The 27,162-nt window shown below is 44.6% G+C and overlaps 1 protein-coding gene and 1 long non-coding RNA gene across 7 annotated transcripts in view; one reads left to right on the forward strand and one right to left on the reverse strand.

The window, feature by feature from the left end:
• The window catches only part of SHQ1 (SHQ1, H/ACA ribonucleoprotein assembly factor), a 215,177-nt gene that overhangs the window by 107,875 nt on the left and 80,140 nt on the right, over positions 1-27,162 (reverse strand). For all 6 annotated transcript variants that reach the window (XM_068253995.1, XM_068253993.1, XM_068253990.1 and 3 more), the window contains exons 8-9: positions 24,422-24,576; positions 21,446-21,499 (exon numbers count right to left, since the gene is read on the reverse strand). In XM_068253995.1, coding sequence (XP_068110096.1) covers positions 21,446-21,499; positions 24,422-24,576 — 209 coding nt within the window. The remainder of the gene's footprint in view (positions 1-21,445; positions 21,500-24,421; positions 24,577-27,162) is intronic.
• LOC137532944 (uncharacterized) overlaps positions 1-27,162 on the forward strand; it is a 36,629-nt gene that overhangs the window by 1,467 nt on the left and 8,000 nt on the right. The window contains exon 2 of the long non-coding RNA XR_011024081.1: positions 11,564-11,630. This is a non-coding gene — a long non-coding RNA (uncharacterized lncRNA). The remainder of the gene's footprint in view (positions 1-11,563; positions 11,631-27,162) is intronic.

Genomic DNA, 27,162 nt, shown 5'->3' on the forward strand with positions numbered 1-27,162 from the left:
TGGATGAGGAGTTTGGTGGTGGCAGAGGTTACAGATGTTACGAAGGTGGAAGTTGCAGGACTTTGTGAGGTTTTGGTTGTGGGGAGTGAAGGAGAGTGCGGAGTCCCGGGTGACACCCAGACAGCAGGCTTGAGAGGTAGGGCGAACGGTAGTGTGGTTAACAGTGACCTGCACATCTGGGAAGCCCAGGGATGACCGGGGTGGGAAGATCATAAATTCCGTTTTGTCTAGATTTAGTTTCAGGAATCTAGCGGACATCCAGGAGGAGATGGCAGATAGGCAGGAGGAGACCTTGTCCATGGTAGTGGTGGATATGTCAGGGGTGTGGAGGTAGATTTGGGTGTCATCTGCATACAGATGGTAGTTAAAACCCATGGAATAATAGTAATAATAGTAATAAACAATACACACATTCAATTCTGATTGGACAATTTTACCCGAAGCAGAAAAAAAGGGGATGTTGCAAGCGGTTAAAAAGGGCACTGCATAGAATGATATTAGTGGCTTTTGTGGCACCCACAGTATAATAAGGGTGTAAAATATTTATTTTAATAGCAATAAGCGTTCTCAAGACAAAAATCACATAGTGGAATACTTCTGGTGCCCAAATTTCCCTGTAATGTCGCTAACTGAAGCGGGGTTGGTGGAATTAAGGGTTAGGAACCATGGGAAGAGGGGGGGGGGGGGGTTATAGTCAGATATGGAGCAATCATAATAAAGAAATCTTTACTATTTTCTGAGATTTGATCCACCTCTCAGGATTCGGAATCAGATTCACTTTAAAGCACACCTAAATTGGGACTAAAAATATATTTTTCTTTACCTGGGACTTTAAGCCCCCTACAGTTCCTCGGTCCCCTTCATTGACTGAAACGTCAGAAGGGGTTACTGCGCATTCGCAGTCCTGTCTGTGCACCTCCTCAATCACACTCCCATTGCCGGGAGATTTCAGTGCATGCGGTTATCAAGTCTATATGAACTGTGCATGCACAAAAGGCTCCCAGCCACGAGAACACGATCACAAAGGCGAATGGGTGGTAGTGCGCAGGCACAGTAGCTGCAACTGGAGTTCTAGTTGCAGATGTTTCCGAGGGGGCAGCGACACAATGGAGTGGTCCCTCAACTTGAAAGACTACGGTGGTCTTTAAGTAGCGGAAGCACGGCTTATATAACAGACTAATTACACAGGTCTTTTCCTGGCTGGCAGAATCTCTTAGGGACATTTTTTACATGGCTGGGTGTTTTAATCTCCCGAGACACGAGGATCACTGATAACCTGCTCTGGTAACTCGGAGCCAGAGGTAAACGACATCACCCGAACGCTGTGCGTAATAACCCGTACACAGACAATCTGGTCCCATAAAATCATTAAGGCCCCACAAATCTATTTATTTCCCCCTCCGCGGCGCACAGCCCAGCGCAGCAACATGTGGTATTTATAGAAGACGAATACACGGCTGCCCTTTGAAACAATGATTTATGAGACGCATTCCCAGAAATTCAGCGCCGACGCGAGGTGGGGGGTGGGAGGGATGTACGCTCATCGCTGTTCCCAGAGAGGAGGATGAGGCAAAGGTGTGCCAGACCTGACAGGAGGCAATGAGACACCTTCAGAAATGCATTCTGTGAACAGACAAGGCGGTCGTCTCAGATATTTACCACAGATTAAAAATTAAATTTGCATCGGCACTGCGGAAGGCTTGAATCTTGTTACATGAATATTTTACTGTGTTGTACGAAACTGAGAACGATTGGGGAGAAGGCCAGTTAACTCCTCTGTGGCTGGAGCATATGATGAAGAGTAGACCGGAACGGAGTAGTGGGGAAAGAAGGGGTTGTAATGAACGTAGTCAGAGAGAAGGAGCAAGCATTGTTAAATTAAACTAGTCATTTTTTGTGTGTCAATTGAGGCTTTTGCAGCTAAAAATCCTGTTTAAAAAATTCAGCAACATGACCTGAAGCAGCCCAGATGAAGAAGGTTAACAGGCTCAGAGTGCTGCAAGGGATTATTTCAGCATTGTCATGCTGTCCAGACTGCTAGGGGATGGGGCAATGACACAGTTGCCAGAATTGTTTGAAGAGAGCCTGAGGTGGGCTCATAAAAAAAAAGAAAAGAAAAATCCTGCTACCTGATCCAGGCGTTTTCGAGCAGGGAATTCCTCTCCTCTATTTACCCTCCGAGATAGTGACAAATATTGTAGCTAATTTCGGAAGGGGGGGGGGGGGAGGGGGCAGAGAGCTGCGGCGTGGGGACACAGTGGCAAGTCATGAGGCATAGAACCTGCCGTTGTGTCCCATCTGCCCCCCAAGGAACAGCCTCTGGTTCTCTTTAAAATCTTAAAGCGGGATTGTCAGCCATAACAACAAATTCCATTTACCCACTGCTCTGTGTTTATTATGTAGTCTACATGCAGTCTGCATTGCAAGCATTCTAATATAATGAAACATTTCTGCTGCAATGAATGTCATCTCAGTAAACCAGGCTCTATTTGGTACATTGCCAAGGAAAGGGAAGCTTGTTATCTCCCCTCCCACATTCCTGCTCCTCACTGATTGGCTGATGGCAACAGGAGGCTGAGAAGGGAAATACATCTCATCCTTCTGCAGAAGCAGCTGAAAAATGATCTATGCTCACTTGTTTACAAAGCAAGCTAGATATGACAGTGCGGTTTCTTGAGAGCAAAAAAAGAGTAAGGGAGGAAATTACATCAGGATTTGATTCAGTCAGAGGCAGTAAAGATGGAAATTGCCTGGAACACACAAAAAACTGATAGACAAGTGTGAATCCAGCCTAAATGGTCTTCCGACCAATAACTTTAAAGTGACATACAGCTCACCATGTGCTTAGTGTCTCCATCTTCCATCACTATAAGGCGCTCAGTCTGCTCAGAGGCAGGGCACACTTCTGCCTGTATTCCTTTTCTGGGGAGAGAGAAAGACGCATACCTGTGATGTGATTTCTCCACACCCCCAGGTACCAGAACTACACATGAACAGCTATGTTCACAGATCCACTCCTTGGAAAAGTATAAATACAAAGGCCCTTCCCACTTGTGTGCCACAAGAGACATGGGTGTAGATTTGTGCCCCATCTTCAGGCAGATTGGCCACATTACAGTGATGATAGAGGATGCCTCAAGTAATCTATATTCTCTTGTATAACGATATTAAGAGAGGATAAGGTGATCTGTGATATTTCTAAAAAAAAAATACATAAATAAAAATGAACTCAAAAAAGTTATTAGAGATTATTTAATGAGGACTCCAACACTGGCACAGCACACAATGAAAAGCCTTAAGTCCACATATAGTTGCTGAAGAATTCACTTCTGTGTTCTGTGTTTCAAAGATTAGATCACGGGGCCTGATCCAATTGACGTTTTCTCCTGAGTGATATTTTCATATTTTTTTTTTCAATAAAATGCCTTTTAAGCCACCATCAAGCAAAAAAATAATCAGAACTATTTTGATTGCAAAGTGCTGAGAAGTTATTTTAAACAAAAGGAAAAAAAAACGTAAGAAGGAAAAGGTGAATTGGGTTGGGCCCAAACTGTCTATTTAGCACTTATTAGCAACTGTGAATAGACTGCAGGAGAGCTCTGCCAAAGCAGCTCTGACATACTGTACAGTTAACACTGAGGCTTAACCCTTCAGGGCTCTGCAAAATTGGAACCTAGTAAAACTTTTTTTTTGTTTGTTTGCTTTTTTGTTTTTAGGATTTCCATAAAATGTAATGATGTTTTTTATTCCCCCATAAAGGTTATGTTGTGGCAAATCTTTCCATGCTGAAATGTATTGAATTTCTACGTGCAGTGCATGGAAGGAATAGATCCCTCTCCTATCAGATTCAAATCTGAGAGGGATTGATCTATTTGCGACATTGGGTGGCAATCTACTATATGTCTATGGCCGCCTTTAGTTATCGGGCACCCAAACCAAACACTTTATACCAATTAACATGTGCTTTTGCGGAAAGAGCACTGATCCCACCTGCTTCACCTACTGCAATTGCAGTTTTGATTAAAAATCAGTGAAATGAACAAATGTGTAAATTGCAAATTGTACTGGACTGAATCTGCAGAAAATCAACCATTTAAGAGAAGCTTCACTTTTGTAATGAAAAAAAAAAAATCAATCATTTAGCTGTCAGATCAATACATCACAATGGCCTTGATTCACATAGCACCAGTAAAAGCTGCCTGCACACGGCAATACTACAGGCACTAACGCCAGCAGAGAATTAAGTTTTACGCAAGTAGTGTGACTCGCGGTTCATAGGTAACACAAGCTACACAGGTAATGGACCGCTCGTTACCATAGCAATGCACGTGTTACCCATGTACAATGCTCTGCCCTAACTGTGCAACAAGCGGTACTCTGCTGCGGTTGATAGCGGTAATAATGCCGTGTGCACTGCAGGTTTACCATTGTTAAATGCATCAAAGCCAAATATTCTAAACCATATTCCAGGTCCTTACCTTGTTCTGTCCACATACCAGCAAAATCCACCTCAGTGTTTGGCTATTAAAGAGATTTTACCTGGATGGGTCAGTCTCTTACACACCTTGGACTGCTCAAGTCTTTATAAAAGGAAAAAAAGACATTCTAACCCAGTATTTAATGCCTCGCACACACCATGCAATTTTCGCATCAGATCGATTACTTCCAGAATCTCCAATTCGCTTCTGATCAAAAAATGGATTGATTTTGTGCAGTACTGATGCTGGAAATTGTTGAACAATGGAAAAAATTGCATGGTGAGCGGCAGGCAAAATATAGTGAATAGGAGCTCCAAACTGGCTGGATATTGTAAGTAGTGGCTGGATAGTGTAATGGTTAAAGGAGAACGGTAGTGAGAGGTATATGGAGGCTGCCATATTTATTTCCTTTTAAAGAGAACCTGAAGCGAGAATAAATGTCGCTGATTCTCTTATATATAGGAGGGGCATGTTTGCACCTGCTAAATACTGCCGCTATACTGCCGCTGAACGGGGGTCCCTTACCCCCCCCCCCCCCCCCAAATCCCCCCTGCAAAATCCACAACCAACTTGGTCGTGGATTTTGCTGCTGCTGGAGGCAGAGCTAATGGCTGTAGTTCTGCCTCTCAGCGCGTCTATCAGGCGGCGGATCTCCGCCTCTCCCCGCCCCTCTCAGTGAGGGGAGACTGAGAGGGGCGGGGAGAGGCGGCAATCAGCGCTGAGAGACGCGCTGAGAGGCAGGGCTATAGCAGTTAGCCCTGCCTCACCAGGAAGTGATCCCCGCGCTGCACGGAAGTGATTTGATGGGTAAGGGACCCCTGTTCAACGGCGGTATAGCGGCGCTTTAGCAGGGGCAAACATGCCCCTGCTATATATAAGAGAATCAGCGAGATTTATTCTCGCTTCAGATTCTCTTTAAGCAATACCAGTTGCCTGGCTAACCTGCAGATCCTCTACCTCTAATACTTTTAGCCCTAGACCCTGAACAAGCATGCAGCAGATCAGGTGTTTCTGACATTATTATCAGATCTGACAAGATTAGCTGCATGCTTGTTTCTGGTGTGATTACTACTGCAGGCAAATAGCTCAGCAGGGCTGCCATGCACCTGGTATTGCTTAAAAGGAAATCAATATGGCAACCTCCATATACCTCTCCCTACAGTTCTCCTTTAAGGGCTCTGCCTCTGACTAGGGATGATCAATGAGATGCAAATACTTTCAGGTTTATTCAAATTCATGTACATTTTTATGCATAAATATGTAGCTTGAAATTGGACCAATCAATTTAACCTGTGTATTTGGTGCATTGGAAGTATTTGCATCTAAATGATCATCCCTTCCCTTTCGGTCCACACTTGTCCAGTTGCAGATCGGATCCATTTCAAACGGATCAGTTTTTCAAAAAGTCCTTTTGTAGCCTACGTTTCCAGTCCGTATAAATGTATGACCTTTTTTCATGTGCGTTTCTATTAGATAAAAGATGATGCTGAGGGGAGGAGCAGGCATGAGGGAATCCGTTTTTGCCTCTGTTTTGTGTGCAAAAGTTCTCTGTGTAGAGGGAGATCCATTTTTGTGTAGCCTGTCACTACCCCTCCATGTATCCGGGTAATCCGGACTCTCTGTTCAGTTTTTCAAAACGGATTCCATGGATCCGTTTTTTTTAAGTGTGTGAAGACAGCCGTTATTACCACTTAAGGACCAGGGGATTTTCGTATGATCGGTGCTGTGTGGGCTCTCCAGCCCGCAGCACCGATCAGGATTGAGCCAGGGCGACCAGACTGCCCCCCTTTTTTCCCCACTAGGGGGATGTCCTGCTGGGGGGGGGGGTCTGATCGCCGCCAGCTATTTCTGCTTAGCGGGGGGCTCCTCAAAGCCCCCCTCCGCAGCGATTTCTTCCCTCTCTGCCCTTACCTGCCTCTCCCACAGGCTATGGGCTGGGCAGGACGGATATCCGTCCTGTGCCGTCTAGGATAGGCTTCAGCCTATCAGATGCCGGCGATCCCCGGCCAATCAGAGGCCGATCAGCAACGCCATATGATGTAAACAGCGGGGATTTCTTCCCCGCGTGTTTACATTTCGCGTGCGAGCCGCGATTGGCGGCTTGCAGTCTGTTCACAGAGACACCCTCCGTGAACGGACATGGAAAGTTTCCATGTAATACCACTTACAACCTGCCGACGCCTATCAGCGTTAGGCGGTCGTTAAGTGGTTAAACATTGGTATCCGTGGCTCGGGTTTTGAACCAGGCCTAAGGCCGGGTTCACGCTGTACCTGATCCAAACCGTATCCGTCAGAAACGAATCTGTTTTCTATTCCGTCTGATCCATTGACACATGTTTTACCTACATTTTACATATGTTCTGTTCCGCTATAATAAGTGAAGGAAATCAATGATCTTCTTGTACGATACAGATACGTTTTCAAGCCAGTCTGATCAGTTTTGTCCGGTTTCCATTAATACGCCAATCGTTCAGGTCCGTGTCAGTTCTGTAAAAATGGTACAGGTCGGGAACGTCCAATCAGTTTAGCGGAATGTAAGGATCGGATCCATTTTAAAATACCAGTGTGAACTTTCCCATTTGAATTGCATTGCATCCATTTACAGATACGCTTTTATGCTCCGCTTAAACGGTACATTTTTAGCCCAATGTGAACCAGCCCTAAAAGCGGAGCCATGGATATGTTATTTAAACAAGTGTGAGCTGACCATAAAATCTTGGCTCTTCCTGTTAAGTAACCCTGCCTACTAAGCGCGCCATAGTGGCTGCAGCTCAAGCTATTTGAGTCCACCAGAAAAAAAGCTCAATATAAGTTATCTATCTTGGTGTCAATAGGGATGCTGAGAACATACATTCCACACAATGCGACAAATTACTCATGTGAGAAAAAAAGAGGGGCAGGGAAGGGGAGGGGGGGGGATTGTTGGCATGGTAACAAGGAATTCATAAACGTGATAGCTGAACTTCTTGACAGCAATACAAATGATAGCCAGCTGCAGAGTGAAAAGGCAATGTCATTTTTAATAACATCAGACCACAATGGCTTGCTCAGCACTGAGAGTAGTTTTATCACTCAGGAAATTGAATTGGAGTTCCCCTTTAATGTTACACATCTGCTGGATTACTTCATGTTCGTGAAGCGCTGAAATGTAGGCATGTGTGTGGCGGGCCCGGAGTTGTTCTTTAATCCCTTAGTGGCCGCAGATCCAGAGGTTGCCTAAGATCACAGCATGTTGGTAATCTGGCATTCTCCCCCTCTGCAACATGAGCCCCTTGTCCTGCCATACCCTATCAGTGCTGTAACTCATCTGTGCTTCCTGGAGCCTCTCACATAAAAGGCTGCAGCTGCTTTTCCACGGTAACATAAAGCCCCTTACCATGGCTGGAAATAATTATGCTTTTATGCTTATTTTTTTGTTATAGAAGCCGCAAAACACAATAAAGACTGAGGTTGACCTCACATAAAAACATAACACAAACACTGAAATTACAGACGTGCAGAAAAATCCCCCGCTTACTGAGAAAATACCCAATAATAGAGAGAGCGTTTTAATGGGGTCTGCAAGATTTTCTGAAGAATCGGAGGGGCCAAACTCTTAAAGGCTGGGTAACTTTACAACATAAGCATATCGGGTCAGCCCCAGATTAATAATGCAGTTGTAATCTGTTACTGATTCTGACCACCGATCTTAGCACCCCCTGGCGGCTTGTTGTTTACATGTGTTCCCTTTCAATAGCTTGCATACACCGGCAGTGCTCAGGTGCTGCCTGCTAGTCTGACAGCGTTCCTATGCTTCTCCCTGCTCCCTACACGCTGTTTGCATTGGCTGTGTGTAACAGCATTAAATATCCATCTGCAATTTCATTCAGAGATCTGCAATTCACACTCGATGCCTAATGCTTATATTTATACCCTGAATCCAGAATCCATGTGGTGTGCCCAAATTTCCCTGCGCCGTTTTGCACTGGCAAAGCACTGGAAAAAACCTGAAAAGCGCCCCAGTGTAAACGGGGCCTAAAGGCAGCCATACATCTACCAATTTTATTGAATCGGATGAAAATCAGTGCCGCAACATGTCGGCCTGATCGAGGATTCGATTTTGGGTCGAAATTTGGTCGAAAGCAAAGATCCGACACAATGTTAAATCTCAGCAGCATGTGGTTGATCGGGTACGCTGCAGTACCAGCATGCAATATTGCAACGACACACGTACACGACGGCCACCAGACGCATGTGTAACGTCATACACGTGGCATAGCACTTGCGGTAATGACAGACACGGGGGTAACAGTGGGGGAGGTGACTGGGTGGGAGTCGCGCCGACAATTAAGAATTTGTAGGGCACGAGGAGGACATTTCCCATTTGTGGGGTGGCCAGGCAGGCGTCATTGTTAGGCTGACTCCTGATAGATTTTGTGCTGAAATTTATCGGGTATTTAATTGGTCTGAGGTGTATGGGCAGGCAACAGATCTCTCTCTGGACAATCTGCCCATACATCGCTAGATAGATTGAGCTGGAGGCAGAGACCTTCTGGATTTCCGCACATGCAGCACTCCCTAGATCACCCACGTGTTTCAGAATACCAGAAAAAAGAGAGTGCGTGTGTCAAAAATTAGAGTGGAACGGGTTAAAGCTTTCACACAAGGATGCAGAGAGAGTAGAGCTGGTGTACAGTATGCACTGTACACAAGCTGCTGTAAAGGGGGAAGTGGGAGGACATTAGGCAGTTCGGGGGGGGGGGGGGTCTCAGATCTAGTCAGAGAAAAAAAGTGGGCAATCTATAATTATATTATTGATCCTTTAGCAATTTGGGGCTGATTTTCTCAGTATATTTATGCATGAAGGTTTTTGCTGCCACCATCACTGGAGGTCGGATATTTCCTGGATGTCTCATCTTCTGCAGGCACAGGCACAGGGCCTCATAGTTGCCAATCAAATGCAAGGACTGCTCTAGGCTTGAGAAACCGAGTAAAGTCACTGCGATGCAATGAAACTGCATTTATTATCCCTTCATCTGGGGCCACCAGGGAACAGAAATAACAAAGGTATAACTATCTAATAGAATGTCAGATAAGAACAGAACAATAACTGCTACACTGTCCTACCCATAATTCCAGGTTTCCAGACTGCTGACTACACCTGGATCATTTGGATTCTACTGAATAGCTCACTCTCACTCCCACCTCGTCCAAATGTTCCAACTGATCCTAGATATAAGGAAACTGCTTATCTATAATCAGTTGCCATTCTCACTTTTATTTTTTTCAGGTTAATAAACTTCAAAAAGCTCTGCGTGAGAATCACACAGGTTCTCAGCGCAGCGGCGCATCGGGGATTCCTCTTGTACGATTTCAAAGCGCGATCGGGTCTTACGCATGCTGTGCAGACATCGCTCCGGGCTCTGATATGATCAAACTTTGATAATCCACCAAAGAAATGGCAGTGCGCCAGCAAAAGTGGGAAAGCGGCAGAGCTGGAACGCTGCATCAATAGGGAGGGCATGGGGGAAATGTAATTTGTGGAATTAAAAGAAACCGCCAGTTAGGTCAAAAAATCCCCAGTAAGATTACAGATCGTAAGGTTACATGTGTATGAGAAGTTTCTGATTGGTTGGTAGGACTGCCCCTCCCCTCACTTATCACGATGTGTGGCAGAACTAAAAAGAGAAACCTACAGATCACAAGCCATGATAAGGTGTTAAAGGAATAGCATCACAAGAATAAGAACATATACAGCCTGGCTTAGGTTTCAACTCTACCCAACTCTTTCCGAAGCTAGGAAGAAAGAATTTAGTTGCAGTAGGACTTTAAAGTACATCAGTCACAAATGACCATTTCAGGCAACAGAAATTAGGTGTGTATGTAGCTTGATATTAGTAAAGACTCTGTGACTAATAAAAAGGGCCTGCTGATCTCTGTGGAGAAGTCTTATCTAAGATCAGGAAAAAATGGAGAAGATCACAGACTGAAGCTCTGGAAATCAGCACTAGGGAAGTGCTGAGGAGTAGCTTCCTGACATGGTGCTTTAAAGGAAATCAGAGCTGAATAAAAGGAAAAGTTTTATACATACCTGCAGGGCTGTGGAGTCGGTACAAAAATCATCCAACTCCAACTCCTCAGTTTATGAAACCACCGACTCCGACTCCAGGTACCCAAAATGGCTCCGACTCCGACTCCTCAACTCCGACTCCTTAGTCTAATACTTACCAGGGCAGTGGATTTTGTACAAAAATCATCAGACTCCGACTCCTTAGTTTATGAAACCACGACTCCGACTCCAACTCCGACTCCAGGTACCCAAAATTGCTCCGACTCAGACTCCTCGACTCCAACTCCAACTCCACAGCCCTGCATACCTGACAGAAGTGACAGGACCCAGTACCGAAGCTGCAGAAAGCGGCGGCGTGGGAGCGATCAGAGTGGGTGAGCCTGAGGAAGACCCAGGTATGTATAAAACTTTTTCTTTTATTCAGCTCTGGTACACTTTAAAAAGCGATATAGTTGGATTTATATTACAAATATGGGCCTTAAACCAGGATTTAAAAAAACATCCATTTCAAATCCAGCTCACTGCAAACTATGTAAATGGTTTAAAGGTGGCCATTAACGATACAATACTGTGTGGCCAGCCAATTGGAAACAATTAGTCATATCCATTTAAAGGAAAAATTCCTGTTAGGGTTAATAGAACTGATCCGTTTTTTGGCTCGATCCCATCAATTTGACCAGATTGATCAGTAGGAATTCGGCTGGTAATGGGCACAACTGATTGATTACCATGGTGATTGGAAACAAACAATTGTTCTTGGGATTGTATCCTTAATGGCCACTACAATACATACATTACAAGCTGAAAAGATATTCATTCATTATAAGCAGTGGGGAGGTGGGGGGGGGGGAATGACTTTTTGTGCCCCCTATTTAATTAAACAAAAACAAACATTTTTGTTGATCTGCTGCTATTGCAGTGACACCCCCCCCCCCCCCCCAACAGTGCAGAGCAGTGTCGTGTGTAGTTACTTAGTTTTCACTATGCTGATTCTTCCATCTTATCCTTCATCATGGGTCTATTCTTCATGTCTCAGCAGGTCGTGGTAATACGGAGAAGGATAAACACCAGAGGGAGGGTCAGAAGGAGCAGCGCAGTGTCAGGTAAGTATGCAGTGTAATGTTCCTTTTTGTGTTTGTTCGGAGAAATTTGCTATACTTCTTACAGGAAGACTATAAACCTTATGGGGGTAGTGGATGACTTATTTTTTACAAGGAAGAAGGAAAGTCCTGTACACATTATGGGATGACGACTAAGGTGGGAGAGTGGTGGAGGAAATAGGTATATAAACATTGTGAGAGGGGTGGGAATGGCTGTTCTTACCATGGGGAGAAATAGGACTCTACACATTACAGGACAGGATAACTGTACCTACAAAACTATGGCAGGGGGATTGGAGAAGAGTATTGTGGAAACTATGGCCTTAATTCACTAAGGACAATTCGGCAAAATAATTTAGGTCAGTAAAATACTGCATTTGGTATTTAAAACTTTTTTTCTCAAATTCACTAAGATTTTCGCATGTGATATAAGTTTAGTTAAATACCCAAAAAACATGCTTCAGTTCACAAAAAGTCTTGTTCAGTAGTCTCACCAGATGTGGAACAGGTCACGCAGAAAGCTAACAGTCTTCTCTACAGCTGCGTACTCAACGCTCGACGGGTCCAGCGATGTCCCCTTGACAACTGTCTTTAGCGACGCCTCTGTCTGCAGGTTAAGCGTGAGGTCACGCAACTCACGCGACGGCACAAGCTAGACTTCCAGCAATCGCGGTACGTTGCGTGGTGTCGTCAGGGATCTTAAAAATCGGATAAAAATCCGAGAGCTCATGCTGACGATTTTGGCACCACACATCCATTTCCCATGTATAATTCTTAGGCACGAAAAAAACTTGCACAAAAACGTGAACATTTGCATGCGGGGGGGGGGGGGGGAAATGAGAAAAGGAATGCCCTAGTGAAAATAGACCCGAACGGAAAGCCAACTGCCACAAGCACAAAGAGTAGTATTTGAAAAGGGAGATACAAATGGTCTGGCTAGCTATTGACCAGACCTCTATGGCAGGTACACTTAAAGGGAACCTGAAGTGTGTAAAATTATTTAAAATACACACGACATAGCTGCAAATGAATATTATATACTTACCTCACTGTCAGTTCCTCTCAGAAGCTCACCATTTTCTTCTTACAGTGATCCCGTCAGAACTGAAATATACCAGTTGCTGTCGTTTATATATCAGCAGCTGTCAGTTTCAACTGAATGTGCAAGGTAATGTCCATGTTTCCCTATGGCTCAAGTGGGTGATATTACAGGAAGCGGTTATGGGGTAATGGCCATTTTCAAAATGTGATCAAAAGAATTCTATTGATCACAGTGGACAAATGGTAGGTCGGGGAAGAGAAAGAGATTTAGGATTAGACTACATGGGAGGTAAGTATGACCTGTGTATGGTTATTTTGACTTTGTATTTTCAGTTCAGGTTCTCTTTAAAGGTAACCTAAACTGAGAAGGATATGGATTTTTCCTTTTAAAATAATACCAGTTGCCTGTCAGTCCTGCTGATCCTGTGTGTCTAATACTTGTAGCCACAGCCCCTGAACATGCATGCAGATCAGGTGCTCTGCCTGAAGTCAGACTGGATTAGCTGCATGCCTGTTTCAGGTGTGTGATTCAGCCACTACTAAAGCTAAAGACATCAACAGGACTGCCAGGCAACTGGTATTGTTTAAAAGGAAACATCCATATCCCTCTCAGTTTAGGTTCCCTTTAAAGAGACACTGAAGCGGGTAAAAAACTCGCTTCTTCTCTTATATTTAGCAGGGGCATGTGTGCCCCTGCTAAACCGCTGCTATCCCGCCGCACAACGGGGGTCCCTTACCCCCCAATTCTCCCCCCCCCCCTGCAGAATTTACGACCAACTTGGTCGTAGATTTTGTTGCTCCTAGAGGCAGGGCTAACGGCTGCAGCCCTGCCTCACAGCGCCGTCTATCAGCGGCATATCGCCGCCTCTCCCCCGCCCCTCTCAGTGAAGAAAGACTGAGAGGGGCGGGGGAGAGGCGGAGATACGCGCTGACAGATGCGCGTGAGGCAGGGCTGCAGCGGTTAGCCCTGCCTTAATGCGGAAGAGATCCCCGGCGAGGACGGAGGGGATTTGGGGGGTAAGGGACCCCCGTTGTGCGGCGCGATAGCAGCAGTTTAGCAGGGGCACACATGCCCCTGCTGAATACAAGAGAAGAAGCGAGTTTTATACTCGCTTCAGATTCTCTTTAAGGTAGCCATACATCTATTGACTATTGGCCGATAAACCATCCGATTTGCTAATTATCAAATCAGATGGAAATCGAAGCCGCCAAGAACATGCCCGATTGACGATGCAACCAATTTCGGGCCATCGTGATAAATCGGGTGTGCGGCAGTACTTACTGGCGAGTGATATCGGGACGAGTGAAAACACACAGAGCTGCCATTCTTAATGTCAAAAAAGCCCACCCCCGCTGCCCTATACTTAACCTGTCCATTGCTGGTTCTGTCCGCAATCCGCGTGTGCCCCCACGTGTTTTCCGGAGTAAAACAGGCGCGCGTGTGATGTCACAGTGGATGCAGCGCCACAAGGTCCATTTCTGATCGATTTCAGCATGAAATTAATCGGGAATCTGCCTGCGGTGTATGGGCAGCTGAGAAATCACTCTCTAATCAGATTTAATCAGAGAGATTTGTCTCTTGGTCAAATCTGCACATTATCGCTAGATTTATATCTTAAGACTAAAAAAGAGGGAGATGGACATAATTATGAAGATCCTTAGACTACTGGAGACCTCTTTCCTGAACAGGACAGACACCCCTACATCTCTACCGTATCTGTCTAGGAAATGATACAATCTCCCTCCCAAAGTGCTCTACAGAAGACGCCACTGACCTGGAGGCAGCGATTACACAATAGGAAATCCTGGCAGCTATTTCTGAACTGCGAGGGGGTAAGACGCCAGGATTAGATGGATTCCCTTTGGAATTTTATAAACACTACAGAAAAGTCTTGTTTTATTGCAGTGTAGAGAGTTTTGGGCAGATTTGTGATCGGTCTCAGATTTCTGAAGCTCATTTGACTTTTACACAAAGAACTTACAGCAAGGAAACAAATACTGTAAATAATACAATAACAGCTCCCTTTAACTTAAAGGGATACTGTAGGGGGTCGGGGGAAAATGAGCTGAACTTACCCGGGGCTTCCAATGGTCCCCCGCAGACATCCTGTGCCCGCGCAGCCACTCACCGATGCTCCGGCCCCGCCTCCGGTTCACTTCTGGAATTTCTGACTTTAAAGTCAGAAAACCACTGCGCCTGCGTTGCCGTGTCCTCGATCCCGCTGATGTCATCAAGAGCGCACAGCGCAGGCCCAGTATGGTCTGTGTCTGCGCAGTACACTCCTGGTGACATCAGCGGCAGCGAGGACATGGCAACGCAGGCGCAGTGGTTTTCTGACTTTAAAGTCAGAAATTCCAGAAGTGAACCGGAGGCGGGGCCGGAGCATTGGGGAGTGGCTGCGCCAACACAGGATTTCTGCGGGGGACCATTAGAAGCCCCGGGTAAGTTCAGCTCATTTACCCCCGACCCCCCTACAGTATCCCTTTAAAGAGGAACTCCAGCCTAAACAAACATACTGTCATTAAGTTACATTAGTTATGTTAATTAAAATAGATAGGCAATATAATCTCTTACCCACAATGTTTTAAAAGAACAGGCAAATGTTTGATTTCATGAGGGCAGCCATCTTTTTAGTTGAAAGGAGGTGACAGGGAGCATGAGACACAGTTCCAACTGTCCTGTGTCCTGAGCACCTCTCCCAGTTGCTAGGCAACGTGAACAACAACATAGGAAATCCCATCATGCTCTGCACAGCATCAGGGAAAAAAAGCCCGGGCTTTTTTTTGTTTGATGGGTGGAGCTTAGCTAAAATGCAGCTAAAAATTATGCTTTGGTAAGAAAAACAAAGTTCTGATGCTGTGAAACTGTTAAAGAAACACCAAGCCTTTTCAGTTCTGCTGAGTAGATTTTTAGGTACACTTTAAACAGACACACCTGCCATGTGCATCCGTTGTCCCCTACCCTTGTTTGCCCTAACTGGAAAAACACTTGCCAGATAACTTAGGGAGACCATAAAGATGATGGTGGGGAGGATTGACAAGAAAGTCTCCTTATATGCACTCAAGGGAGACTCTGCGCCTCCCTTAAAGGCAGCCACAGATGTATATCATAAATAAATTTGGTAAATTTTCTGCATCTGCAGAAGTCCGTTTTTTTTCCCACTGCATGTTGAGGCAAGACTAGGTTGACAATACACTCTTCATTTGGATATTTAATGGTACTTTTAAGCAATTTAAATTTATGAGCACCCATATGAGCACCCAAACTAAATAGACTATTGATAAGTATGGTATGTCTCCAAAATCTGACTGTGATTAAAGAACACCTGAATTGAAAATTAAAAATCAAAATAAACATACTTTCCTCCTGCGCATCCTGCTCCTCAATCTCTTTCTGCTCTCCTGAGTCCTGTCTGTCCACTGTGATCAATGGAATTCTCCATGCTCCATTTTAAAAATGGCGATTACCCAATAATATCTTCCTGGTCAGTGCACTGTTAAACTGTAACATCGCCCACTTGAGCCATAGGGAAACATGGAAATTACTTTGCTCATCAGTTGTCCTTTCAGTTATGATTGACAGCAACTGACATAACTGACATCAACTGATTTATTTCAGACAAAAGCAGAGAAAATCAAGGAATCAGAAGAAAATGGCGAGCCTCAGAGGAACTGAAGGCGAGGTAACTATGTAATATTCATTTGCAGGTATAATTTTACTTGGTTCAGTTTCACTTTAAGCAATGAGAGAGGGGGGGGGGGGGGGGGAGATAATGCCAGTCCCCAATGACCAGTTCATTGTCAGTCTCCTTTGATGAAGAGAGGAGAAATGCACCCAGCCCCTGGATGCCTGTAATTTATACACGGAGAACATTCTGTGGTTGATCAGTCTATGTATGGAGGTCTTAGTCATCTCTGAGTGTATGCAACAAGTCAGAAATGAAGGAGCAGACAGCCATATGTGGCCCCTAGTGATGGGATTCTTAGAACCAAGGAATCGCAGGAAGCATACCAGTATTGTTAATTAGAATATAGCAGGTCCTCTTTAACAGATACCGTAAAGCTAAATGTGGACAGAGAGAGACAAGACCGAGGACAGAAGTATGATGCTCTGCCTCTGGCCAGGCCACAGTCCCTGGAGAGGCCCTGAAATGAGTCTGGCAGGAGCCAGCAGCTGCAGCACTAGTGGTCACACTTCTCCCCTCTCGCTGAAACACTGTAGTATTATTGCTGGCTCACAGTCAAGCAGCTGGAGTCCTTGCACAGCCTGAGCCAACTTTACGTCTTCTTCCTTCACATGGCTGTGGTTAACCCTGTCACGGGCAGCCTCATGCACCATTTCATCTGATTATCCCGCTCTGCCATTGCCACAGAGTCACACTAATGGCATTCATTAAAGGGTCATCCCACCCACATGTAATATTTAAGTGACAGGTGGATATTAGCAGTTAGAATAAGCCCTCTAATCTCTTAAAGGACAACTGAAGCAAGAGGGATATGGAGGCTACCATATTTGCTTCCTTTTAAACAATACCAGTTGCCTGGCTGTCCTGCTGATCCGCAGCCTCTAATACTTTTTGCCATAGACTATGAACAAGCATGCATCAGATCAGGTGTTTCCGACATTATTGTCAGATCAGATTAGCTGTGCATGCTTGTTTCAGGTGTTATTCAGACACCACAGCAGCCAAATAAATCAGCAGGATAGCCAGGCAACTGGTATTGCTCAAAACAAAATAAATATGGCAGCCACCATATCCTCCTCACTACAGTTGTCCTTTAAGCTCTGCAGTGTCAACCTAAGCAAGATGTCTGCAGCCTTCTTAGGTTAGTGTCCAATTCTCTGGAGAAGACTCACACAATCTGCTCCATGAGATACAGTGTAAAATGAGATCTGTCACCAGGGCTGTGAAGTTGGTACAAAATCATCCAACTCCAACTCCTCACATTATGAAATCATAGACTCCAACTCCAGGTATGCAAAACTATTTCGACTCCGACTCCTCAGTCTAATTCTTACCAGGGCTGTGGAGTTGTAACAAAAATCATCCGACTCCTCAGTTTATTGAAACCACCGACTCAAAGTACTCAAAATTACTCTGAGTTTTTTACCCCAGGTACTCAAAATAACTCCGACTCCACAGCCCTGGCTGTCACTTTAAAGCGGACCCAAACCAAACATTTTTTTTAATTCAAAATATTTAGTTACACCACTGTGACACATACAAAGATAAATTAACACTCCTTCAAGTCTATGAGCATTTCAGTGCATGCTTTTCACACTTCTCTTTTTATAACTAAGGTTATACTGGGGGCAGCCATTAGCAATTCCTCCTATGCTGGACACTATCTACTCCACCAGTTTGCCGGATTCTGTCCCGGCAATATGGAAGGAAGGGAGGGGTTCCTCCAATAAATGTAAAATATTTTAGATTTGTCATCATACAGCTGAAAAAGGCTGCTATTTATTATTATAAGTTAGAAAATAGATTTCATTTCTGAAATCTTATATTTTTAATTTGGGCCTACTTTAAGTACTGTGACTCTTTATTACTTAGCGAGTGTCACTGAGCTGAAAAACGCAGCCCACCACTTAAAGAGAAACTCCGACCAAGAATTGAGCTTTATCCCACTCAGTAGCCGATACCCCCTTTTACATGAGAAATCCAGGGCTGTGGAGTCGGTCCAAAAATCCACCGACTCCATCTCCTCAGTTTAGGATTCCACCGACTCCGACTCCTCGACTCCTCTAATTTGCATATTACAATTTTGTTGATTAAAAGTATGTAACATGAAATTCGTCTCTTAACTGCCAACGCTTAGGAATTTTACAAGACAACTGAAGCGAGAAGGATATGTAGACTACTATATTTATTCCCTTTAAACTAAAACTAGTCCTTGGTAAGAGTACTTGTAAAAGGTACAAACCGGAACAAAGAACATCTATCAGTCCCTAGGCAATGTAAGTGTGGGTACATGTAAGAATGATGTGCAGGTACTCTGCAGGGGAATGAGGAGATTCTTCCTCTATTACACATTCTTCATGCACAATCTGAACAAGGTTTATGGGTGACAGACAACACCTCTGTGTTCAATGTACACAGAATTCTCAGTGGATTCCATGCAGCTCTGTGGGGAGTGCATATGTAGAGTATAGTACTACTGTGTAACAAAGTAAACCTGAGACAGATGAAATTAAAGTTTTATACAGACCTGGGGCTTCCTCCAGCCGCCTTCAGGATAATCAGTCCCTTGTTGTCCTCCTCCACCACCTGGATCTTCTGCTATGAGTTCAGGTACTTGAGCCAGTCGGGCGTAGTGCGCATGCACACACTCCGCCGCCCGGAGCATACTACACCTGTGCAGCACTATTGCGCAGGTGCAGAATGTTCCTGGCTGTGGGAGCGGCATGCGGCTGGACAGCGCTGACTGGCTGAATTACCAGGACTCATAGCAGAAGATCCGGGTGGTGGAGGACAGCGAAGGACTGATTAGCCTGAAGGGGGCTGGAGGAAGCCCCAGGTATGTATAACACTTTTCTTTGCATCCGTCTCGGGTACCCTTTAATTTGTAGTCACCAAACCAAATTTTAACAACATATCAAATTATTTGATTTCATCAGCAAAGAGAGTGCATACATTTGCATAAATCAGCATCAACGCAGAATTATTTCCATCTCGTTGGCAATCTCTATTAGTGACACAGCTACACATCAGGCTTTATTCTTACAGCATAGATGTTATTTAGTATATATAAGAGATTCCTGTGTACACATCATATATACTGTACACTCACAATCAGATATGTATATCTGACCTTAAAAATACGGGGACTGCTTTATTGAAGCAGCACAAGTAACTAATTTTGATTGGTTTATTTCATTTTTGTGGACTAAGCACAGCTATTACTGTATATATACTGTATATATACATTATTTTTAATGACTATATATCTGAGAAATAGAAAATTTTATCATATTTTCTATTTTAATTACAGTTACAAATTCATTAGGAGTCGGAGCATTTTTTCCCGACTCCGACTCCAGGCACCCAAAATTGCCCGACTCCACGACTCCGACTCCGCAGCCCTGGAGAAATCTATTCCTTTTCACAAACAGGGGGCGCTGTGTGACTGATATTGTGGTGAAACCGCTCCCACAAGAAACCCTGAGGACCATGGTACTCCTGGCAGTTTCCGGTCTGTGAACCTTGTTGCATTGTGGGAAATAGCTGTTTACAGCTGTTTCCAACTGCCAAAAAAGCATGCAGCAGCTACATCACCTGCCAGCAGTAAAAATGTCACCATGTAATAAATGTCAGAATGTAAATCAGGGATGTAAAAGATTTTACAATGGGCAAACACTGACTAAATCATTTACCTTATTTTCACTGGAGTTCCTCTTTAAGTCGTGACCTTCTTGCTAATTCCTGGTGCCTGACTTAAATTAACTGGCAACATGTTCCTATAACCCCTCCTCTCCCCACTGAAATCTGGGAGAGAGGCGCTAGGATATGGGACAGTGATAAAGCAGCAGTTTATATGTGACCAGTTTGCAAGAATGTGCCCCACATCTGCAGAGCAGCACCTTTTGCACGCAAGCTCAGGAGCTGGGAAGACAGAAGTACCCACTACTAGAGGCAGTTTATCTCAATACTAGCTCAAAGAAAAGCACAGACAGTATTAAACTGTTGCTACAAAAAAAAAAAAAAAAAAATTACAAATGCAAAAAGGATTATAAAGGGTGGCTACACATTACATGGCATCAATAGCTATCCAATTTGATCATATTGATGTCACAACATGGACACCCGATTGATCACATTGATCAATTTCCATCCGATTGGGCATGCTGGAAAATCTCAGTCGCGAGGGCTCGATCGGGTGCGCGGCAGTAACGGCATTCAATTTCCCGATGACCCACAGAATCCTGACCGGTGCCCCCTTCCCAAGTGTATGTGTGTCTGCCCCCGCGCCCCCCCCCCCCCCCCCCCCCCATGGTGAGTGTTGGCGCAAAGCCTCACTTCTCCTGGTGTCTAATGTCTTTTTAAATTGTCATCATGAGGGCCTGAGCCACGTAACACCGACTCTGACAGCAACACAGGTAGTGGCATTACTACATGCACTGGTGTCATGTGGTACACTTAGGGGCCGGTCTGGCAGGCGGAGCCAGGAAGTTTTCCAATAGATTTTATGCTGAAATATATTGGAAATCATTCTGCAATGTGTGTGGGCAGGAAATAGATCCCTCTCTGATTCAATCATAGAGGGATCTATGTGATGGTTGATCTGGTGGCAGATTGACAGGTGTATGGCCAGTGCAACTTCCAACAGAAGAAAAGGGATCAAAAGAACCACCGTGTATCAGCCACTTTTGTGTACACAGAAAAATACAGGGGCATTTCCTCTGCCCACAGATAAAGCGTTTTCAAACACATTCACACAACTGTAAGACGTGAGAGCCAACATCAGGCAAGTCTATATTACGCATCCTATCTGTACATGCATCTAAGATTTATCTTACCAAGTACATTTACATCCTGGTAATGTGTAAGTAACCATGCCCTTACATGCTATCCACTGCATGCGAGATAATCACTCCATAAGCAGCTGCTCAGTATCAGCTTAACCACAGCAAGTTGGCAAAAGAATTCCATTCAGCTGCACATTCATCTTCAAGAAAACGTCTTCTGCAATTCATTTCACAAAGCTACTGTATGATAGGAGTACATTAGAAACTCACACCAATTACTTAACATTTCACTCCAGCAGCACCATACCTCAAACCAACTCAGGGTTCCACTCAGCTTTCTGATATTCCAAGATGACTCCACCTGCAACAGGAAAAATAAACAGCACACATTAAAAGAGAACTCTAGTCTCTACAAAGAGATGAATATAGAAACAGTCACATTTCTTGCCTTTAGAAAAAATGCCAGTGGTCACACGTGGAACAAGCGGACAGGCAGCAGAATCCAAACACCTAGCTTGCTTATGTATTCTATATAGAGGAAGTATTAGAGGTGGTAAATCAGAACAGCCGGGCAAATAGCGTATTTTCAAAATTGAGTCAGTAATGGTACCTGCCATATTCTTCTCACGCCAATCAAGTGTGCTGAAAGTTTGTCCTTTGGCATAGAGTGTCAAAAATCCACTTCCCACAAAGCACAGGAGACCAATGCTCATAGACACCCCTAGTGCAAGCATTTGGGGAGAATTTATATGCGATCCATTTTCCTTGTACATTTAGCTGCACTACACAAAGCTAATGAGGAAAGGACATTTTCAAACCCCTTAGGGCTCGTTCAGACTATATGCGCTGCCGTGCGCATTTTGGCAGTGCGTATATAGTGTGCGACACGCAAGAACGGTAAAAGGGCAAAGACAGCCCTTCTACCATTCCCATCATATGCTCTGCACAGCAGTGCAATTCGCTGCATACACCGCACGGCCATCTCCGCTAAAAGATGCCAATAAAAAGAATATGCAGTACGGAGCCACCCGTCTGTGGAAGCACTCAGGGACACAAGTGCTACTAAAGACTCTTGAGGCAGCAAATTGAAACTGGGTTGACAGCACTGGATGTGGCTGGATAGCATACTGGTTAAAGAGAACCAGATATTTAATAAAGGAAAGGTTTATACATACCTGGGGCTTCCTCCAGCCCCATACGCACGGATCGCTCCCACGCCGCCGTCCTCCGCTGCCTGGATCCGCCGGTACCGGGTCCAGTCATTACCGCGCGTCGGCCGGCTGGACGCGGCCAATTATCCGCATCACAGGGGCTCCCTCCATATACCTACGCGTGCGGCTGCATGCTGCGCAGCCGCATGCGTAAGGGTATGGCGGGAGCCCCTGTGCATGTGGACAATTGGCCGCGTCCGCCGGAAGTGACGGGACCCGGTACCGCCAATACAGGAAGCGGAGGATGGCGGCGTGGGAGCGATCCAGGCTTATGGAGCTGGAAGAAGCCCCAGGTATGTATAAATCCTTTTCCTATTTTAGCTGGCCATTCGTCTCTGGTTCGCTTTAAGGGCTCCCCCTCTGACACAGGAGACCTGGGTTCAAATCTTGGCTCTGCCTGTTCAGTAAGCAAGCACCTATGCTGTAGGAGGTCTTGGGCAAGACTGCCTAACACTGCTACTGCCTGTAGAGTGTGCCCTAGTGGCTGCAGCTCTGGTGCTTTGAGTCCGCCAGGAAAAAAAACACAATATAAATGTTCTTTGTCTTGTCTGGAACAAGGGAGACAAGAGAGGATTGGGAAGGCTCTGTAAGATCCAGAGCCTTCCCTGTCTATAGGCAAGTATCAGACTTTTTGGTTTTAACTTGCTTCCCATTTAAATCATATTTAATACTCTTTTGCCTGCTGCAGCTGCTAGTTTAGTACAGCTCGCTACAATGTTCAATCAACAAAACAATCAAGCTTCAATTAAGTGGAGATTCCTTTTTAATAGCTTTTTTTTTTCCTAGATTTGATGCTTTCTATTAAATATAATGCTCAATTGGGTGCAAAATTGTATGTTATAAACCCTGTTTAGGATGAAGATCAATCATGGATTAAGGTTCCTCTTTAATCAGTAGCCAATACCCCCTTTCCCGTGAGAAATCTTTACCTCTTTGTGTAATAGATCATCAGGGACATCTGTATGGCTGATATTGTGGTGAAACCCCTCCTACAGTGTGATGTCAGGGCCATGGCCTGACAATTTACGGTCTGTGAACGTCGCTGCATTGTAGGAAACAACGTCTGTTTCCAACTGCCAAGAAACCAGTAACTCCTCCCTCTGTGTCTGTCCGTCTATCTATCTTTGTGTCAACCTTTTAGCCTATCATGTTATTTGTGGGTGTGTTTATAGATAATGGCAGTTGGCACGTTTTTTTGTTTTTTTTTTGCAAAGAGGACGACCTGCAGGCTTATGGGGGATCAAGCAACAGGAATTACATGGCAAGTCTCAATTTTTTGATCTATCATCTATTTTTTAACTCCTCGCTTTGCAATGTATTGATTCTACTATCTTTGGGTAAAGTTCCTCTTTAATTCTCTTACAGCCAACTATAGGGAATGCAGGCAGCACTGTAAGCCACATAAAGCTGTCAGATCAGCAGGCGGACCCCCGGCAGTGCTGAGCTGTACAGAATATACTCAGTGGGGAAATGTATTAGAAGCTAGATAGTGGAGGGGGAATGAGAGTGGCAGAGGGTCTAATCGAGTAAATCCGTAATGCTGGAAAAGTGCATTACTGACTGGGGCCACTTTGGAGTGGATACAGCATATTTATGTTGTAAGTGCCCTTATCCTTTAACACTTGGGTAGAGATCAATCATGCAGCAGCTTATCAAGACATCATATTAGAGAGCAGAGCAGACATCTGGTCTCTCCCATGCAGTCGGGGTCATACCTGTAAGAAGTGCCTGCCATTCTGCTTGAATGACACAGACTCCAGCAAGAGATTTCCCCCTCTCTATGACACTTCAGGAATCCGCCATGCGGCCCCATCTCGCTGCGCTGGCGCTCTGCCCCGCACTATCAGATAAATCTACTGCCAAGCGCCTCTAACAGCAGACTTCAGGCTGATCCTTTCAGCGAGAGGAACTCATTTTTCACCTGTCAGATTATTGCTCGTTCCTCGTCTGCGCGCCTCGCCTGTCAGAGCGGCCGGCGGCTGCTCATAATACAGGACTATTACGGCAGAATCCTCCAGACGAGGCGCAGAGAAAAGGGGAGGGAAAAAACACCACAAGAAAATTCCACTTACGTTTCTCTCTCCTTCAGTGGCGAGGATTTCATAGCAGTACGCCAGCAGCACATCGATCAGACCCAGGTATGCCAGCTGCTCCGACTTCTTATCCAGCAGGAAGGACTTGTTGGTAAATTTCCTCAGCTGCTCCTTCTCCTGCTCTGTGAACAGCACTGCGGAGGGTGCGAAAGGCAGAAAGTTATACCTGTGCTCCTAATTAACCTGTCACAGTGAAGTGTTTCCTTCTATTACAGCCCTGACATTTATTGTGTCTATTTATAGAGAAGAAAAATACAGCATTCCCCAGCACTTAGCTCTGCTGCTCCTGCTACTTCCATCTCAAAAACATTTCCAGAATCTGTCCCTTCCTTTCACAAAAAGCAACTAAAATGCTTGTGCATGCCCTAATCATCTCCCGTCTTGACTACTGCAACACCCTACTCTGTGGTCTACCAAAAAGCAGACTGGCACCTCTCCAATCCCTACTAAACTCTGCGGCCCGTCTCATCCACCTCTCTTCTAGATCCTCTGAGGCAGCCCCTCTCTGCCAATCCCTCCATTGGCTACCAGTTGCCCAAAGGATCCAGTTTAAACTTTTCACACTTGCATACAAAGCTCTACACAAGCTATCGCCTCCATACATTTCCTCTTTAATCTCCAGATACCTCCCCGCCCGGACCCTCCGTTCCTCACAGGAGACCATTTTGTCCTCCAGCCTAGTCACCTCCTCTCACTCTCGCATCCAAGACTTCTCACGGGCTGTCCCTCTCCTTTGGAACTCCCTCCCTCAGCCGGTTCGTCATGCCACGAGTCTGGAAACCTTCAAACGTACTCTGAAAACACACTTGTTCAGACAAGCCTATAATTTGCTATAGGCAGCACTGAAGGCACACTGGCTCACCCACTAACCCTGTGTTTCCTTCCCTTTTGTTTCCTCCCCACTACCCTCTAGATTGTAAACCCGCAAGGGCACGGACCTCCTCCTAGTGTTTCTCATACTGATGTTATTTTAACATATGTACATGTACCAACTACATATCAACTATGTATGTATCTATATTTATTCTATTCAATGTCATGACTGTACAGCGTCTTGTATTTCTTATGTATATTTGTTCCCCATTATTTGTTTGTATTATGTACAGCGCTACGGAAGATGTTGGCGCTATATAAATAAAAAATAATAATAATAAATAGCGGGAACCATTTCTTACATTGTATATCGGACCTGAACTCAGAAGTCCCTCTCTGCTCTAAAAAGATGAGCAAAAGCATAATAACCTTTTTTAAAAGGGAACTTAAACAGAGGGATATGGATGTTTCCTTTTAAACAATGCCAGTTGCCTGGCAGTCCTGCTGATCTCTTTGGCTGCAGTAGTGGCTGAATCACACACCTCAAACATGCATGCAGCTAATCCAGTCTGACTTCAGCCAGAGCACCTGATCTGCATGCTTGTCCAGTGGCTGTGGCTAAAAGTATTAGAGACACAGGATCAGCAGGAGAGTCAGGCAACTGGTATTATTTTACAAGGAAAAATCCACATCCTTCTCAGTTTAGGTTCCCTTTAAAGAAAAACATTTCTGTGTTACAGCTGATACAAACCCTACCATAAATCTGCAGTGAGTCTACTACCTGCTTTTATGGAAGCAGAGATAGGGTTAACATCCTGTGTTTACTTATTAGCTGCTCTGCCTTCCCAGATGAGATTCCTGAGCCAACACAGCTGAGAGATCAAATTACACTGCGATTAGTCACAGATGTGGGGGAATTAGACAGGCTAAACTCTCTACATACATACAGGGTGCATTTCTCTCTGTTTTCCTTCTGTTCTGTGCAAGAGTTCAGGTCCACTTTAGAGACAGCCGCAAAAGACCATTTCCAAGAGCAGATCTAAAAAAATACCGCTTGTAAATTAGAATGTTCAAATAAGGCTTCAGCAGCTAAAAAGCATGCCTTTTTTTTTCCTTTCTCTTGCCTTGAAACATTGATCACATGACCAAAAGCAACAGCCTACAGGGACTTTATCCTCCCTGGCATTCAATTTCCCCAGGATTTCTGTGCAAAAAGTGATACAATTAAATTTTATAAGTTTTTTTTTTCCTGTAACTTGCCAAAATGTGTCAAGCAAGGGTCTAGTATACAGTGCAGGAGAGTATTGATGTGTATACATGTTTATACTGTTCACAGCATGTTTTGTATGGACGGATAATCTGTCCATACCGATAGGGAGGTGATTTTCAGCCAGTTTATTTAGAGGCTTGCAAATGCTCCTTGCCAATTTATTTTAGCACTTTTTTTTATTTCTTACTTGTTATATTTCCTTGTTTCTAATTAGTACTGCTGTAATGTGCATTTATGGCCACTTGTCACTAGGGGGCAGTGTGAGACAAAAATAGAGGACTTCTACTTTCAGTTTCTTTATTTTATCCCAGCAGAGAGATCAAAGCATTCCAAGAATTTAAGGCACAAGGAGTTCTGCCAGGCCAAAAGCAGTGCACGTATCTAAAATGAGATAACTCTATTGAAGCTGCTAAAGGGTTAAATGACCACTACTTGCAAAAACTGTAAAAAGTTTAAAATACAGGTAGGCCCCGGTTAATTCTTAACCTGAATTTGTTCATAAGTGGGAACATTGTGCCATCTCTGTCCCCTGTACCTCCTCTGTGCCCCCCTGGGCCTCCAGTATCCCCCTCTGTGTCACCTCTGCCCTTTGTACCTGCTTATACAAGTTTAAAAGCTATTTTTTCTTTTCATTTTT

This window comes from Hyperolius riggenbachi, chromosome 9 (genome assembly GCF_040937935.1).
Source record: "Hyperolius riggenbachi isolate aHypRig1 chromosome 9, aHypRig1.pri, whole genome shotgun sequence".
NCBI lineage: Eukaryota > Metazoa > Chordata > Amphibia > Anura > Hyperoliidae > Hyperolius > Hyperolius riggenbachi.